Below are 17,017 nucleotides of genomic sequence, written 5' to 3'. Positions count from 1 at the left end.
CTCTTCTTTAAGAACACGCCTGCCTTCTCCCGTAAGATTGGTTTTGAGTTTTGTTTGGAGACACATTTGTGTTCAGACTGTTGATATGGAGGCATAATAAAAATATAATATAACTCTGCTGTCGGAACAAAACCTCGTATCTCCAAAATGGTAACTTTACAGGAGAAGGAAAAAACATGCAATACTTTCAATGTAAGTCAATGGAACCAGATTCCCCCCCCCCCCCCCCCCCCCAAGTCATTTTTGCCCGTTTATTTGGGTCCATCCTTCGTGAAATGTGCATACAATGTAAAGGCCAACACGCATTTTCAAATTATGTCAAAAACTGAAAATCGACAAAAATGGAGATACAAGGTTTTGTTCAGACAGCAGCGATAAACAAACTGCTTGTCCTTGTATTATATCACTGTGACTTATGAAAGTCACCTTTTGAACCAATAAATAAAATGTCCTGATAGTGCAAGGAAAGATATTAGCCTCATCGCCCTCCTTGAGGAGCATCTCAGAATGCAGGAACCTATAAAATGATTGCTTTGCTGTGTAGAAGTGGCTCGAGACGGAGGTTAATGCATGTAAATGCACCACATAAAAGGGCATGAAAAGAATAAACAGGATGTTTTATTAACCCAAATCACCTGATCAGGAGCTACGTTGGAATAATAAGCAGAGCCTGTACTGAATCAACATTGAACCACAATAAACCATTTTAAACAGAAAGCTGATAACACCAAGTTATACTAATGATGCGTACATGCTCGGTAGGACCACCCGAGGGTCGGACAAACTGATGAGGCACTGGACTTCAATATGATAGGACAAGGTTATATGGTATTAATGCTCCTATTAAAATGGGTTTTCCCTGATTTTTAATTTTTTTTTTACTTTACTGTCTGCTTTCTACTTTAGATGGGAAGGAAAGGCTGCCGTTTCCTTTTCAGTCATTTTTCAAGGCCCAATCCCATTTCTCCTTCTTTCCCCTACACATTGTTTTCGACTGGAACCCTAACCCCTTGGAATTGACTTACAATCTTGCCCTACGAAATGGGACAAACCTCAAATGAATATAAAACTAAAAATAAAATTAAAAAAAAGTAAAATTTTAAAAATAAAAACTTTGCTTCATTAACAGCTACTAGTGCTGCTCTGTAGGCGACCCTGCCGGTCTGCAGTGACCGCAGAGGAGGGGAAAGTCCAGCTCCTCACTGATGGGCTTTAGTTACATTTAGGGCATCATACGCCTTCAAAGAGGGGGGCAATTATTTATTACCATTAATATTAAGGGGTAAGTGACAGGGGCAAAGGGTGAAATGGGATTGGGCCCAAGACTTGGGCTAAAAATACCTTATTCCAAACTAACGTCCAACAAGCTTCTGTCCTCAAACCCCCCACCCCTATTAATGTCCCAATCTGGAGAACTTCCGATCCTATTCTGGAACCAAATTAAACAGGAATGTGTCAGAAAGCCACTTCTACACAAAATAAATGAACACACGGGCCCAGAAATCAGTAAGCAGATGTGCGACGTACCTCCATACAAACTTTTATTACTTTAATTCAATTGAGAAATCAGTAAGCAGAGCAAATTACAATTAGAAAGCGACATTTAAACAGACAATGGAAAAGTCGACCGTGAACACTCTCTGAATAAAAGTCATCCCCATTCTCACACTCATTCTCCAAAAACTCACTTCAAAGCAAATCCATTTGTCACATTAAACATGAAGAAATTAAAGGGAATTATTTTTTCCATCATCTTTGATACAATGTCACATTTCACCATGCCCTTATATACTCTTACACCGTTTAGGTTCGTCTTGCTTCACTTCATCCACAGCACCTCCATCTAACTGAACCCAGCCCCTGTAGTGCTGATCCGCCCTCTCCCCAGTCTTCGTGCTAGCATAGTAAACAAATAAAGCACTCATGGTTTAACAGCCCAACAGCTCTTTCTTCTCACTGCATAAAGCTTCATAGTGCACTCGGCAGCTTCAGATGCAAGAACAACCCAAAAAAAACAAAAAAAACAGAATGAACATAAAAGTTCTCAATCAAATCCCAAGGGTAGATGGGTGAGTGAGTTTGTGGGGGCCAAACACTCCCCAAGAAAAGTTTATCTGCATATCATGAGAACCCTTCATGGGGCTGTAGACAGTGTTTAAGGTACCATCACTGGGACGCCGTTTCGAATGTCTGCTCAAATGGGCGAACGAGCAGAGGTGGAGCGCTGAGAGGAGGCAGATTGTCGGCGATTTTCTCTACTCCACCTTCAACATGATTAAAACTCCTCCTCCTCCTCCTCCTCCTCATCCTCTAGGTCACAGAAGTCAATAGAGGGCCTGCTGTCCTGCACCTCGTCTTCGTCAGATTCGGCATAGGAACCTGAGAATAAGAGAGTAGACGAAAGAGTGGAAGAGAGGAAGAATGAGGGATAGAGTGAGCATGAATGAAGGGCAAGAGAGAGTGAGAGGAACAGCAAAACAGATCATTAGAACACATAAGGAAACATTACTAAAAGAAGGTCAATTAAAATCAATGAATTAATTTAGAAGTAAAACTTGGAGCTTAAAGACTTGCAGTGGGCATGCAATAACAAATGTGTCATTATAAATGTGATTATAAAATTAATCCATTCACTACGTAGCAGATTCGCGAGTACATCTGTTTGCGGATATCCGAAGCCATGCTTCAGCACGCCCATCTTCCCCAATAGCAATTTCTTTAATACAACTCAGCTTTTACCGTTAGACCTGTGAAATAGTACTTACCCAAAAGTCTAATCAATTTTGCCCATTTTGAACTTAAAGCATTCAGATATTACCAAGTTCACTGAATCAATCAACCTTAGACAACAAGACCCAAGGGTGGTGAGGAAGAACCAAAGTAAAGAAAGAGAAAAAGCTATTTGAAACATACTTTCAAGATTGTCCATGTGTTCGTGAAGAGTTCTCGCCAAGTTGAACAACTGAGCGAGAGAGGGGAGAATGTTTTCTTCAAGTAAACGTCACATTGTTGTTGAAAAGTCACATTTCAAAGGAAAAATGAACTGTACTCTATTTGGGAGAGATTGTTTATTTGCTGAGATACAGATCTGACAGGTTGAGATGGATAAGCTGGTGTACAGTTGAAGGTGCTTACCCCAGCTTCATTAACTGCTCCCAGAACATCAGAGAACCTCTGCTCACACAGGTGCAAGAGGACCACCAGGTACAGACCACAGCTGATGAATTCGTACTCGGACTGAAACCAAACAATTCAGATACTTATGGGACAGGAGCCACAGTTCACTTTAATATCTCGCTTTCAGCATTTCTTTCCTATCCATAGATTTCAAATACATGCATATTTAAAGTATATTATCTGAAGTTCTTATGTCTTGGGTGCTGTTTAGTTTTTGCTTGTTCCAATCAGAATTAAGAGTCATTTTATTACACCTTGTTTCTTTCCTTCTCTCATCATGCCATTAACTTTTTTGTTAAGGAACAGCATTCTGGCCATTTTCACATCATAAGAGCTAATGACCGGATGTTCGATTAACTGCAGGGAAGACAAAACTAAATGGGAATAAAAAGGAATTCAGCCAAAATAAACAGGCCTGTAGGTTTACATTGTGAGGTGACATCATGGGTAGTTTGGAGGCAAAAAAAAAAAGCTAGTAGCACCAACATTTAGCACAGAAGAATGTTTAAAAATGTTTTCCCCCTATTAAAAAGTAGGCAAAGGGAAATGTGTTGATTTAAAGTAACACAGACTGCCTCTTCAAATGAGCTACAGCTCAGCCTCTTCACTAGAGATAAGCAGTGCAATGCTGGATGCTGATGAGGACTGGTGAGGCCTTGTTCTACAGGAAGTAGTTTCTTGCCAGCAGACAAGTAAAAACAGTCGTGTTACAAATATTAAAACAGAAAAATAAATAAATATTTATTTATTTATTTATTTATCACCAATCTATTAAATCATTAGGCTGTACATGCAAGTAACATGCAAATAGTGACTTCAGTATTCAAATACTGGCATATGGAACAGCTGAAGCACTCAAATACCCATGCACATTCCTTGTTCCTGGATGTATATTTAGAAGGAATAGCAGTCTAAAAACACCACACAGTCCTGATCAGGTACAGCAGTTGAGTGGTTCTAACTCTTGATTCAACTTATATATAGATGCATTCGTTTCAATTAAACATTTAAACAAACAAGTCACATTTTCAGTATCACCATGTTTACTGTTTTAATCCAAGTTACAGTACCCTTAAGTGAGTCCATCAATTACTGGCCAACTATAAAATGTTGCTTTAATAAATCTGTCGCAGCTGTGTGTGTGTGTGTGTGTGTGTGTGTGTGTGTGTGTGTGTGTGTGTGTGTGTGTGTGTGTGTGTGTGTGTGTGTGTGCGTGCGTGCGTGCAAGAAGCTCCTACCCGTTCATGAGATCTGTACAGTTCATTAATGTCAAAGTTCTCGATGTTCAGGTGCAGCTTCTCCTTGCACAATTCACAAGTAGTGATAGCCTCCAGGGTCGAACCTGCAGAGTCACGAGAGCCAAAGCAGCTGAGTCAGAACAACATTAAAGGACAAAATTGGAAATTAATAGGTGGATACGACTTCTATTTGCTTCAGCTGCTGCATGCTTCTTCATGACTCCTGTATCATCAATGACCAAGTTAAAGGATTAGTCACCAGAGGAAAGGCAAGATGTTTACCGGAGCTGATTTTGGAGCGCAGCCACTTCTTGATACAGTCCTGGTGCACATACTGAAGACTGCCTGTACACCTGCACGGCTCAATCAACGGGTTGGAACTTGAGGTCTCTCCCATCTGACAGATCCTGCACAGATCCCCCTCTTCCTCATCCGAGTCCTCCAATAGCAGACTATCAAGAAAAACGGTGCCATTGTCAACAAATTTGCCAAATAGTGGCCATGTCAAAAGGGCAATGATGCACACTGAATGTTGTGGTGTTTGGGAACTCGCATGCAGGCTGGTTTTAAAACACTTTCTTGCAAAACGACATGACTAATAATGAAGGATGATAAATATCGACTTAAAATTTGAAAGGGTACAACACACTAGACAACCCTAAATGGTGCAGGGATATAGAAAGAACACATTGTGCAGCAGTGACCAACTGAGATACATAAAAGGCAATTTTGTCCAGTACATCCCAAAATGACCACATACGTTTTTTTGTAGCCACTGTACTGCAAGGGTTCCTGCAGCAATACCTTATTTCTGCCATAAAATGCCTCCTGCGTACCAGACAACTAGACAACATTCATGCATTATTTAGCAACAGACCAAAGACTGCTACCCCAGCCTCAACTTCCAGTCACAATGTGACTAAAAGCTTTAGATAAAGTTACTGATCTAGTACACCACAGATGAGTGCCCATTAACACTGGCTCCTAGCTCTGGTTCTAGATCAGACCTGCTGGCATATTTTGCCGTTTACTCTGCTCTAACAGACCTGATGCAGCTAATTTACTTACTACTCTGCATTTAATGAGTTGAAGAGGGTCTTTTAGAGCAGGGAAAATTCTAAAATGTGCAGAACAAGGATACAGCAGAACCTGCGTTGGTAGCCTCTGCTGTAGAACCAAAGGATGAATTCTACTCAAACTGCAGCTTTTAAAGGGTAATCATGATCAATGGACAGTATTTCACCTTTCCTGAATCTTCCGAAGTCTCTCTGGGTCTCTGGAGGGAGCAGGCTTTTCCTTTGCTTGTGCCTCAGCCTGACTTCGCCCCTCTATCCCAACATCCAATCCAACGATTACATTTTCAGGCATTCGGAACAAAGGGCTCGACAGCACCCTGGTAACACCAGGGCTCCGCCCTTGAAGACGGGAGGCATCCTGTAAGAGGGCTGAGGAGAGTCCTGAGGCTCCAGCAGGAGGAGCAGCTGTTGCTCCCTCCGACACGTCATCATCCTCCTCCTCCTCCTCCTCCTCCTCCTCCTCATCATCATGGTGTGTGTCCCTGTCAGGTGTTTTGCGCCCCTCTGGACTGCTGAGTGGGAACGGTGGTGACTGGCGGGCCTCCATACGGGCACTCTCGTCACGGCCCTCTCTCCGGCGACGGGAAAACAGAGGGGTGCAGCGGTTCCAATTGAGCCAGGACAGCCCTGTGGGAGGCCTGAGGGACTCTGCTTCTGGCTCCACATCTGTATTCTCTTGCACAGGAGACAGAGCCTGCTCACGCCTGCGCAGGAACGCAAATGCCTGTGCTGGATCTGCCTCCACACTTTCCCTACTGACTGTGGGTGGGGCGTCGCTGTGAGGGGCCTCTTCAGGGGTGGTGTCAAACAATCTTGAGACAGAGTTAGTGCTGGAGGTGGAGCTAGACTCTTGATTGGAGCGCCTGGAGAAGAGACGGGACAGCAGCCTTCTGGTGGTGCTTCTGCCATCCGAGTCTCCGCCCTCGGGAGCGGGATTTGGCACAGGGGCAGGTCTAGACGGAGGAGGGCTGGAAGTACACTCATTGAGGGCCGTATAAGGGGAGGAGCTCCAGGAGGAGAGGCACAAAGGATCTGACCGAGAGACTGAGGTGCGGGTGGCACTGGAGCTCGGTGTGTCTCGAGGGAGACGAGGACTTGGCTGGTAATCAGAAGCCAGCCTGTGGGAGCTGCGCTCCAGGGAGGATGAGAGGTACTCAGAGGAGAGACGATGGCTGGTTGAGCTGCTCTCTCTGCGGGAGGAGTACAGGCTCTCTTTGGGTCGAGCTCCCTGGGCATAAGTGGAGGTCACACGCTCTGGGCGATCTGAAATGCAACATATGAAGCGTTACATTTCAAGATTGGACTTCAGTGAACAGAAACGTGTGGATTACAGCCCAAACAACCTGGACATTTTGTAAAGATACAGATGCCTATAGCATGGGGCTTAATTCTGAAAATACAGACAGATTATATTAACAGATAATTATCTTCAGTCAAACATTGCTTGAGTGACATGATTGTCAGTCATCATACATTTGGTCATTCAATCAATCCATCCATCCATCCATCCATCCATCCATTTAAGCCGCTTCTCCCTCAGGGTCGCGGGGGGTGCTGGAGCCTATCCCAGCGGTCATCAATTGGTCGTTCAATGGTGAAATTCATCGAATTCAAAAAGTAGAAATTAACTTTAAAAACAGGCAAATAACTCAATGTCTTAACAGAATCAACTATCAAATGACCTGAAATACTTTTGTTCCTGAATTTATGCGTAGTATAAACACAATTTACATTCTCTAATGTTACATAAATGTTATGACAGCAATCATGTTGGAAAAGCTTTAAAATCACTGAATACTTAACCCTGTATTCAGCTAAACAGTGAGAAAGCCCACAGAAGATGTTCATGCATCATTACACCCAACACTGATAAGTATAGAGGGCACAGTATAGGTGATCCATAACTTCCAACAAAGTTTGAAAGCTTGTTGACATCTCAAGTGTTTAGTCCGATGCAGAATTTTTTCAAAACTTCAAGCCAAAAAAAAAAAAGATTTTAAAAAATAATAATAAAATTAAATAAATAAATAAATTATATACACACATATATATGTTTTTTTTTGTTTTTTTTTTTTTAAACACACACACACACAGAAGTAAAACATTTCTGGTCAAGAAATCCAATGGTGCTAGTTCTGCTGTAACATCTAATAAGTTTACATTCTGTTTTGTTTCCTTGTGGATAAGAAGTACTACTTGTTCACAACTCCCACACAATCCTAGCCTGTCTCTGCCTTCTACTGTCTCAGTCTTCACTATTTTCTTAAAAACTCTAACCCAGAAAACCTTTGTTCATTAGTTACTGGTGGCTCTACTACAACATTCATTCCTGTAAAAAGCCTGATTGCATGAGACAAACTCTAATCACCACTGAAAACAAACTGTAAGTTGTGGCAAGTTTGTTAATGGTGCATAAATTATCCAACACAAACACTTTGACAGCAAGGGAAATTGCAACTTCCCCACATTTCTCATGGCAAATGCACAACTTAGTACAGAAACATTTTCTTGAGAGTCTGAATGTTATTTTGGCTAAAATGTGTACAGTATAATCAAGGTTGTTTATGAGCTCACCTCAAAGTTTACAACACGGTGGCTTAGTGAATTATAGTCTGGCATGTCTGGTTTGAATTATGATTCGAGTTATATGTAGAGCTCAGACGTATCCTGATTCACTCTGTGCTCCAGTTAAAGCAGACCTGCATTGTTAATATGACTTTAAAGGAATAGTATGGCCAAAATAAATAAATAAATAAATAAATAGATAAATAGATAAATAAATAAATAAGTTTACCCACTTATCCCAGATAAGTGTGATCAGCTAAGAAAAGTTTGGTGTCTAATGTTCTTTAGTTCTGGACTGGAGCGATAAGGCTACAGTAGTTAAAGAAGTAAAGGGAGGTTATATCCAATTAACCACTTAGCACTGTTCAACCAGCTTGCCTAAATGATCGCACACTGGACTCCAACCGCACAGATTTTAAGCAATCTCAAACAGACGTGCATGTGGTTTCTGACGCTACAAAAATGAGGAAAAAGTACATCACACAAAAAAGTCATTTTAATGTCTGAATTTGATCTACCAAATATGCATTACCTGAACCAACAATTTTTTTTTTACTACATATTTGTGCCAAATTATTCCTTTGAAGCAGCAGATTAATCAGAGCAACCACAGACCTACTCAAAAAGTGTGAATCATTCAGGTCAATCATCTTCAAATAACTGACCTGAAATGCTATAATTGTTTGTTGGACATGTACAGGTCAAGTACTTTGGGTGAAACAGCAAAGGAAAACGAAGACTGACAGAACAGCTCAGGTCTTGAACGTAGAGCATCGAAAAAACCTCAGGCACTGGAGACCACAATCTGGGCTAAAGTCAGAGGCATGTAGGCAGCAGTGCAGGTCTGGGGTAAACTTATACGTACACAGTGAGGAGGTCAGTGATGTGGGTCTATAGCTGTGGTGCTCCCCCAGACTGGTCAGTCCAGGGTCCACCCTCTTCTCTGCTTCCCTGCGAGCCCACAGACCCTCTGATGAAGACGAGGAGGATGAGGAGGAAGAGGATGAAGAGGACCTGGACAAAGGGCTGAATGTGGACTTCCAAGATGAATCTAAACACAAGGTCAGTTTGTTATTTACCTGCATAATCAAAGAAAAAGATTAGATACAAATGTTATAAAATGTACCAACATTCCTCTTCACAGTACATTCTGCATTTTCTATACAAAGTGTTTGTGACTGTTTTTAGGCTTCATACACCAGTGAACTGAATTTTAAATTAAACTAAGTATAAAATATAAAATTACTATACATTAAATGTTTCATCAAACAGAGGCATACATGCACTTCCATACCAAGATTCACCTTCAGTCTTTTACATAACCAAAATAAAAATTGACACAATCCTAATCTTTATCAACTTTACCATCACTTGCAATTTATACATTTATAAATAAGGAACAAATGCCTCAATGGCCAGGTACAGCATTCATGCAACATGATTTTTGTCATAACATGCAACAACCGACTTTAAAAAAATGTACATTATTTTGCAGAATTTTTTTTTTTAGGGATGCATCAATACAAATACCGATACTCATAAAAATGCCAACACCAACAACCGATACCATCTGATACCACCAGGTGATTTCAGCCTACAGTACATTGCAGCAACTGTTTAACTGTGGCAGAAGAACCCCAAGTTGCTGGTCACTAAACATTTTGCCTTGGCAAATTCCTGCCAGACCTATACGGTCAAGTTTTGGCGACAGACAGACAGACAGACAGACAGACAGAGTGGAGACATGGAGGCTAAAAATATGACTGTACGATATTCATACACGACCCATTTAAACATAATGTGCTTCACCAAAGCACAAGATTCCTAAAATCTTAGTGTGTCTGACTTTAAACGACATTCAACTACAGCTTAACCCCCCCCCCCCCACACACACACACACACCCCTCAAGACAAAACTCAAAATGTGGGCTCCACGAATGCATTAACCTTTAACGTGGTTCCTGCGGTCACTATGCTGCAGAGGTTGCTGTCGAGACAAACCTGCTTTTCTCAAATGTGATGCTACTCAAGCCAAGGTAACTCGTGTGACCTCACAAGCGAATGCACATCATTTAAAATCTGATAAACTGTAATGACAAATGAAAAGTACGTTGCACTTATTTGCTCCAACAACTACTTCAAGTTAAGTAGATTACTCAGTATGGTATCGGAATCTTTATCAGCAAATACTACAAAACGTGTACTTTGTGGTCTGAAGGGAAAAAAGAAAAGGGATTTGATGCATCCTACTATTTAACACCCTGACATCAGTGCTTTAAACCACTCGTTTGTTGTTCCACTACCTATGACTTTAGCTTTAAAGGATGTAGCTAGTACAGAAGATTTAGTCTCCTAAGAATCATATTTCATGCATAATTACATCAACATATGTTCACAGACTTTACTCTGCCCAATGTGAGAGTACCTGGCAAGCCTCCCAGGTTTGAGTATGTGCTGCTGGGTGTGGAGGTAAATGGGCTTCTACTGTATGTTGCTCTATTTGTGTAGGACAGCTTGGCTCTCTTGGACTCACTGTCCTGAGGTGCACCAAGGAGGCTGGAGTATGACCCTAGTCCTCTCTCTGAGTCAACCTGTAACAACACACGTTGGGAGGGGGAGAACCACAGTTATCTCATGCTGACTCAAGCAAGTGACCTCATCGATGATCACAGAGACAAAATACAGCAAAGAACTGGAGTCAAACTGTACACATCAGCGAGAAGACAAAAAACCTGTAAGGCAAGATGTTGATCTGCATGTAAGCTTACAGAAAGACAAGCTTCTAAGAAAAGCATGAATAAGTGGCTCATAACCAAACGAAACAAGTTAAACATTTACATGTTTGCTTCTTCCCCCATAGGAAGACTCTGTCCACTGGCGATCACATGATGAAGAGGAAGACAAGGAAGAGGAAGAGAGGGGCGTGGACAACTTCCACCTGGAGTGTCGGCTCTCTGAGGAGCTGTAATCTCTTGGGCCTCCAGAAAGGCAGGGGCTCTGAAATACAGGGAAAAGAGAACCGTTACGGTTACAGGATAGACAGAAATTAGTTACAGATCATTCTTGGCATGTTCTCACGGTAACTAGTTAATCTGAATGGCATGACGGCAGGAATACACTAAGCAGCTAAAATAGGCCAGCATATTAAAATGGACCACTATGTTAATACGCCACCAATGCTCATTTACAAAAGTGCCTGTTGTTGAGATTAAATTCCTAGTTATTGCTCCAATTAAATCTGAGAATAACAAGATGCCACTGGATATTTCAGAGTGCAACCATTTTTCTCTAAAACTCTCTCCACCCTGGGTAGATACCTGCATGAGGTAGCATGTCACGGTCCAGGTTATCATTATCATAAACTACATAATATCTTAACACAAAATATACACCTCTGTTTTTCAGAAGAGTTTCCAAATCCCAGTTTCTTACAAACAGAGCACTACAGCATTACAAGTTGGGGACAACAAAGAAACACGTCCTCCAAGGTGTGATAAGGCCCCCCTTGTTTTGGTTTGGTTAAAGCAAACAAAGGCGCTTTGGAGGCTTGTGGTGACGAGCCGTGTTTAAAAGCATTTTGTGCTCACCCTGGATAACGTCATGTCATGGTGTTTAGTTATCACTTGTATTTGCATGTGATCTTCCACACACATTCTCAGGGTCAAAAACAACTCCGGCTGCTCCGGTAACCTTATCTAGCAAGACACTCCGTGCCAAGCTGGCTGAAACCCATTAGGGGCCAGCAATCTGGCCTGTCCTGTAAAAAAATAAATAAATAACCCAAGCTTGTGTAACACGAAGAGCTTCTCATAGACACAGCAGGACCGCTGAGAGCAGGATGCTAACAGAACTAGTAGGGCTAATATTGCCTGTAGATCTATTTCCATCTTTCCATCTAAACAGAGGAGCCCAGAAGGCAGCGCAAGTTTCCAAAAACTTTTCAAATGAAGCAGGTACTGAAGGGCCACCTCCCCCCCAACCTCATCTGATTATATCACGGTTCTACAATTGGGCTAAATGCTGAAATCAGGCCAATACGTTCACTGTAATTAGCAGTTCTAAAGAGAGGGTGAGATAAAAGGCAATCCCTCCCCCTACAAACACAGATTAAAGCTGGCACCAGCCCAGTAGCTCGTATTAGATGGCACCAGCAGCAAAACTAAGACAGACAGAAAGACAGAAAGACAGACCCCACACAATCCTAATCCAATTCCATGACAGATCTAGCTTAAAATATCACAGCTGCTTATTCTGCTTGAAAAATAAAAGAAAAGTTAAGTACTTGGTACCAGCGAGAGGCTGTGCTAGCTGCAAGTTTCAGCTCAGTGACAGTGGAAGTGGGAGATGAAACATGATATTGGTTAATGTTTTCTCCCTCCACTAGTGCATGCCAGCACAATCAAATTCACAAACTGAGTTTTTCAGATGGAGGAAAAAAGTCATTAAATTACATTAGCATGTAATTCATTTAAATTTCATAGGACTACATCAAGTCATGTTTTTTGTGAATGTGCCAAACTTTTGTTCTGTATGTAATTACTGGCTATACATTTCTTCTTGTAAGGTAACAGCATTACTTTGAAAAGCTGAAGCCAGCACAGAAAGATTAATGGTTATTATAACAAAAACACAATTTAATAGGGTGCAATTTTAAAATCACAAAAGCGGAATTTTTTCATTACAGCCTACATTATCAAAAATGTCTTATGTTTTAAGTGGGGAAATTTAACCTTATAACACAGAGCTTGTGAACTGCCGGCAGTTAGACCAATCAGTGGCAACCAAATCTAAAACGAAGAACTTTAAAAGTAGTCCATTTTAAACCATCATATTTTTAAAGATGGTACACTGGGTTGGTATCTGATACTTTTAATTCTCAGTATTACAAGGGGGGGGGGGGGGGGGGGCGTAACTGGGCAAACTGAACCCGACCACACAGTTACTGTGCCCAGGAGAAGGTTTCTCACTGTGGAGCTGCATCTAGATTCAGTACCTGGTAGTCAGAGTCTAGTTTTCCTGCACCTCCCCTGCTGAAACGATCGCTCCCCAGCACACTCCCTCTGCCATACAGCCGACTGGCGCTGAGAGCCGAGGAAGAAGAGGAGAGGGATGAAGGTGAGGACAGGGACGAAGAGCTGGAGATGGTGAACGGCAGCCGACGAGGCTTGGAATCCATTGCTGAGGGTGACTGTGAGATACAGATCAAAGACACTTTGACTAGGGGACTAAAACATTTAAACAACTTGTGGAAACACTTACTGCTTAATAAATTAACAATACATGGAGGGTGTCGGGTCATAACAGAGCCTTGCAGATCAAATACCGGTTGGGTTCTTGAAGTGACCTGAGCATGCAAATGAATTAAAAGGAATTCATTTCACAGCCATGCGCCTTCAGCACTAACATGACTCAGTATGACTGTTTTCACCGTCATCAAGAACAGCAGACTGCTCGGCACGATAAGAACATCACGCTGGCTTCTAAAAGATCTTATCGCCAACCTTGGACCTGGGTACAGTCACGCATTGGAGACATTTTCAGGAATTAGGGCTGTGCAAAGAGGTGAGGTTATAAATAATTATGCTTTACGATCCAGGAGTACTCAAGACCGACTCAGCCAAACAGCTGAGAACACACGGAGCCTTGACTGCTTACAATCGGGGACCGCTCTAATAAACTCATGATTGGTTTATTTTCACATTACTAACTTTGTCGGACGGACTTGTCACACAGAACCAGCACCAGCTGCTCTATAAATACCCCCCCCTTACAGTACGGTATCAAAATAGCTTCCTTCTGATACAGTGGGTTAAGATAGGTCTCTTGCTATTTTCCAACTCTCATTTGCTAAAGTTAACCTGCAGGAAAATGCTGCCCCAAAGAGGTACTGCGAGGGAAGGAGAACCCCTGAGAGACCCCTAACTTTATCCAGAACATTCTCAACGCCTCTAGAAAGTTCCCCAGCATTTCATGGCTTCCACGGACTTCTGAAGGAGTGCAGGAAGGAAAAGACTGCTTCTGTGACCCTTATTGTTTGGATCTGTTGGTATTTTTCCGGCAGTGGGTACACAGTGATGCTTCAAGGGAGTTTGTAAACACATTATGAATCATCCCATTTAGTTTTTCTGAGGCTTGAGGAGTTGGAACAAACCAAAAATCAACATTCAAAAAAGAACCACCGACTGCTGTAACACTTCACACACTGAACTGCACGAAAACCAATTAAACTGATCCAATTTCTTTGTGTAATAACATGTGCAGTTGGTTGATCAGTGTATAAACCCTTAAATCAAGACATCAACTCACGTATTGCTCACATCTAGCCTGTAGAAAAACCTACCGACTCAGTCGTGGTGACGGGAAACAGGATTCGCAATGTCTACAATGCAAATGAAGCCATGTTATTTGCTATCCAAAACCACCAGTCAACACGTTTTCTGCATGCAATGTTGATAAACGTCAAAATAGTGGTAAATTTTGCATAATTATTATTTGAGGACTTTTTCTTTTTGCCTTACAACGCCCTGTAAGTACCTCTCTGCCAATGAAATACATGTTTTAGGCCAAATTCATGGCAAAACATTGTCATGCAACAGCTTCCCCCTTTCCCTGAGGGAGCTTTTCAGAGACAATGCACGTCCCAGATGTCTGATTCCTGTTTACCCCCCTCCCCCCTGTAAACAACTCGACTTCAGAAAGGAGGATTTGGCATCAAACCACTCTGAATGACCTTGTTAACATTTGAACCATTTCATCATGCAAACACTCTGAAAAATCAGTGGAATTTAGGCCAGAGCCTTAAGTTATTACTCAAATACAAGGGTGTGTATACATCCAGTTCTTCCTGTGTAGCTGGTGCAGACAAACCCTGAGCTCCTCAAGGCTGTTCCAACTCACAGCCGGCCTTCCTGCAGCCACCCCAGCCGCTTTAGCGCAGCTCAAGAGCTTGTAAGATCTTCAATAAGCGCTCGAAACGCTGGTCCCTTCATCCAGTTTCTCTTATTCGCTCCCTGAATAGAGTAGAAGTCGAGGCCCACCGTGCGGGGGATTTATTACGCCAGCTCGTGAAACGAAAGACAGGTAAAGTAGCGCGATGCCCGAGCAGCTCTAAGCGTTTAGTCGAGACCGTTAGCCGAGCCAGCAGCTCACACACACACGACACTGACCTTTCAAAATGCCCCTCTCTGGCCTCGGGACAGCAACGTCCAGGCACCACGACCTGGCTTCGTCCAACTTACAGACCAGCCACACAGAACTCGAGCTACGAGGCAACGGGGACAGCAGTCCAGACGAAGTGCCCGAAAGCGAGTCTGAGCCCGAGCCGTTAAACCGTCTCTCTCACATTTTAACCGACCGGAGGAAATAAAAACGGGTTAAGCTGAAGCGCCGATGTTCAGTTAGCGGCCCAACAAGCAGCCCAGGATCTCCGCCTCACAGAGAGGCCAGTGTAAACGCGCTCCCTGCAACGTCAAACTTTCGAAATGCGAACGGATCAGCTAAAGCGGTTCTGACAGCAGCCGAGAGGAAAAACACCAGGCCCTGTTTTCGGCCGAGTTAGCAAGATAGCAGCCCGCTAGCGTTAGCCAGCTAGCTAACAACTCTGGCCACTTCTGCTGATAAAACAAGGTTTTGCGGTGCGTCTTCGAGTCAGAACACAAACCGAGAAGGCTTTTCCTCACTTTAATCGACCAAAAACGGAGCATCAACGTGCCGAAAGTGGACGTTCGCGCTTACAACCGAAGCTAAAGTGTCTCACCTCTGATTTCCCGTCTCTGCCTTTAGTACTAATGGCGGCCGTATGTTGATATAGGGCAGGTCATGTGATGCACAGTGCAAACGGACACCGGCAGCACCGCGTTGCTCGCTACCAGGTGATTGACAGGCTTTTCAGCCAATGAGCGTGGGCGCACAGCCTTATGACCCGCCCCTTCGCCTGGTTCGTGCAATAGGATCGCTGATTTTCCTTAAACGGCTTGGAGTTGATGAGTCGGTGTCTGCGCTGAGCGGCTCGCTTGTAGTTCAGTAGATCATATAATACTCTGCGCGCGTGTGTTAATGTAACATGAAAAAAAAATAGCACGCACAAGATATTCAGGATAAATCAAATATGCGCCTGGTGACTTGATTAAGTGAAGAGATAATCTGAAAGGCAGGCTCGGATTTTTTTTTAACGTTGTCGTCGTTGGTCTAATTGGCCAGCAGAGGGCGACGTGTCGCGCAGGTTCTCGCCGCTCCGCTCTTTGGTTTTTGTTTGCATGGAGCCACATGGTATTTATCCTATCAGGAAGGTAATTAGAAATGCTGCGAATGCGATAATGAGACATTAATTAGAATAATAAACATCAGCGCTATTGTACTTAAGTCTTAATGCAGTATGTACACTAACGCCTACAAGCCTTCATAATTGATGAATATGCAAACGCATGACAAACTGTATGTGTCTTGTGTTGCTCGGTTGTTTTGCATTGCAGATTTAGCAAACAGCTCAGTACTGGATTTGCATTGAATTGTCAAAACAGGATATTTTCAAAAATATCTACTATTTATAGTTGTTTACTCACTAAAACCAGGTGCAAAAATGATTACAAATAGGTTCTTTAGTGAAGGGAATGGTTCTATTCAGAACCACGAGTTCTATATACAACCGATTCAAGTTAAATGTTTCTTTGCAAGAAGGTGGCTTCTTAAGATTAATGGAGAATGTCTTGTATGTGGTTCTATGCAGCACTAAAAGCTTACAAGCTTGACGGTAGCAGTACCGTTTTGGTGCTACATGGATCCATTTTCAATAAGGTTCTATATAGCACCTTATACAACACATTCGCCATCGATCTAAGGAACCATCTCACCATGCAAAGAACCACTTAGCACCACTTGGCATGAAATGAAGTAGAACCACTGCCTTTGCGAAACAATAGAACATTTTAAAAGGGCATATGATTTGTTTTATGGTTTCATAAT

The 17,017-nt window shown here is 42.5% G+C and overlaps 1 protein-coding gene across 2 annotated transcripts; it reads right to left on the bottom strand.

Moving 5' to 3' along the window:
• Positions 1 to 1,503: 1,503 nt before the first annotated feature.
• On the bottom strand, positions 1,504 to 15,897 carry marchf7 (membrane-associated ring finger (C3HC4) 7). Of its 2 annotated transcripts, none has more exons than XM_017722236.1 (11): positions 15,813 to 15,897; positions 13,050 to 13,244; positions 10,895 to 11,053; positions 10,482 to 10,647; positions 8,922 to 9,107; positions 5,659 to 6,754; positions 4,698 to 4,867; positions 4,416 to 4,519; positions 3,136 to 3,237; positions 2,914 to 2,962; positions 1,504 to 2,379 (listed from the first exon to the last, which is right to left on the bottom strand). In XM_017722236.1, exons 2-11 carry the CDS (start codon positions 13,230 to 13,232, stop codon positions 2,276 to 2,278), a joined length of 2,319 nt encoding a protein of 772 aa, XP_017577725.1. In that variant the 5' UTR covers positions 13,233 to 13,244; positions 15,813 to 15,897; the 3' UTR covers positions 1,504 to 2,275. The 2 variants fall into 2 exon arrangements, with proteins under 2 accessions (XP_017577725.1, XP_017577726.1); XM_017722237.2 differs by lacking the exon at positions 15,813 to 15,897 and adding an exon at positions 15,223 to 15,776.
• Positions 15,898 to 17,017: the final 1,120 nt, after the last annotated feature.

This window comes from Pygocentrus nattereri, chromosome 30 (assembly GCF_015220715.1).
Source record: "Pygocentrus nattereri isolate fPygNat1 chromosome 30, fPygNat1.pri, whole genome shotgun sequence".
In the NCBI taxonomy this organism is placed as follows: domain Eukaryota; kingdom Metazoa; phylum Chordata; class Actinopteri; order Characiformes; family Serrasalmidae; genus Pygocentrus; species Pygocentrus nattereri.
The sequence above is the reverse complement of the archived record's forward strand: the minus strand, read 5'-3'. Positions and strand labels throughout refer to the sequence as shown.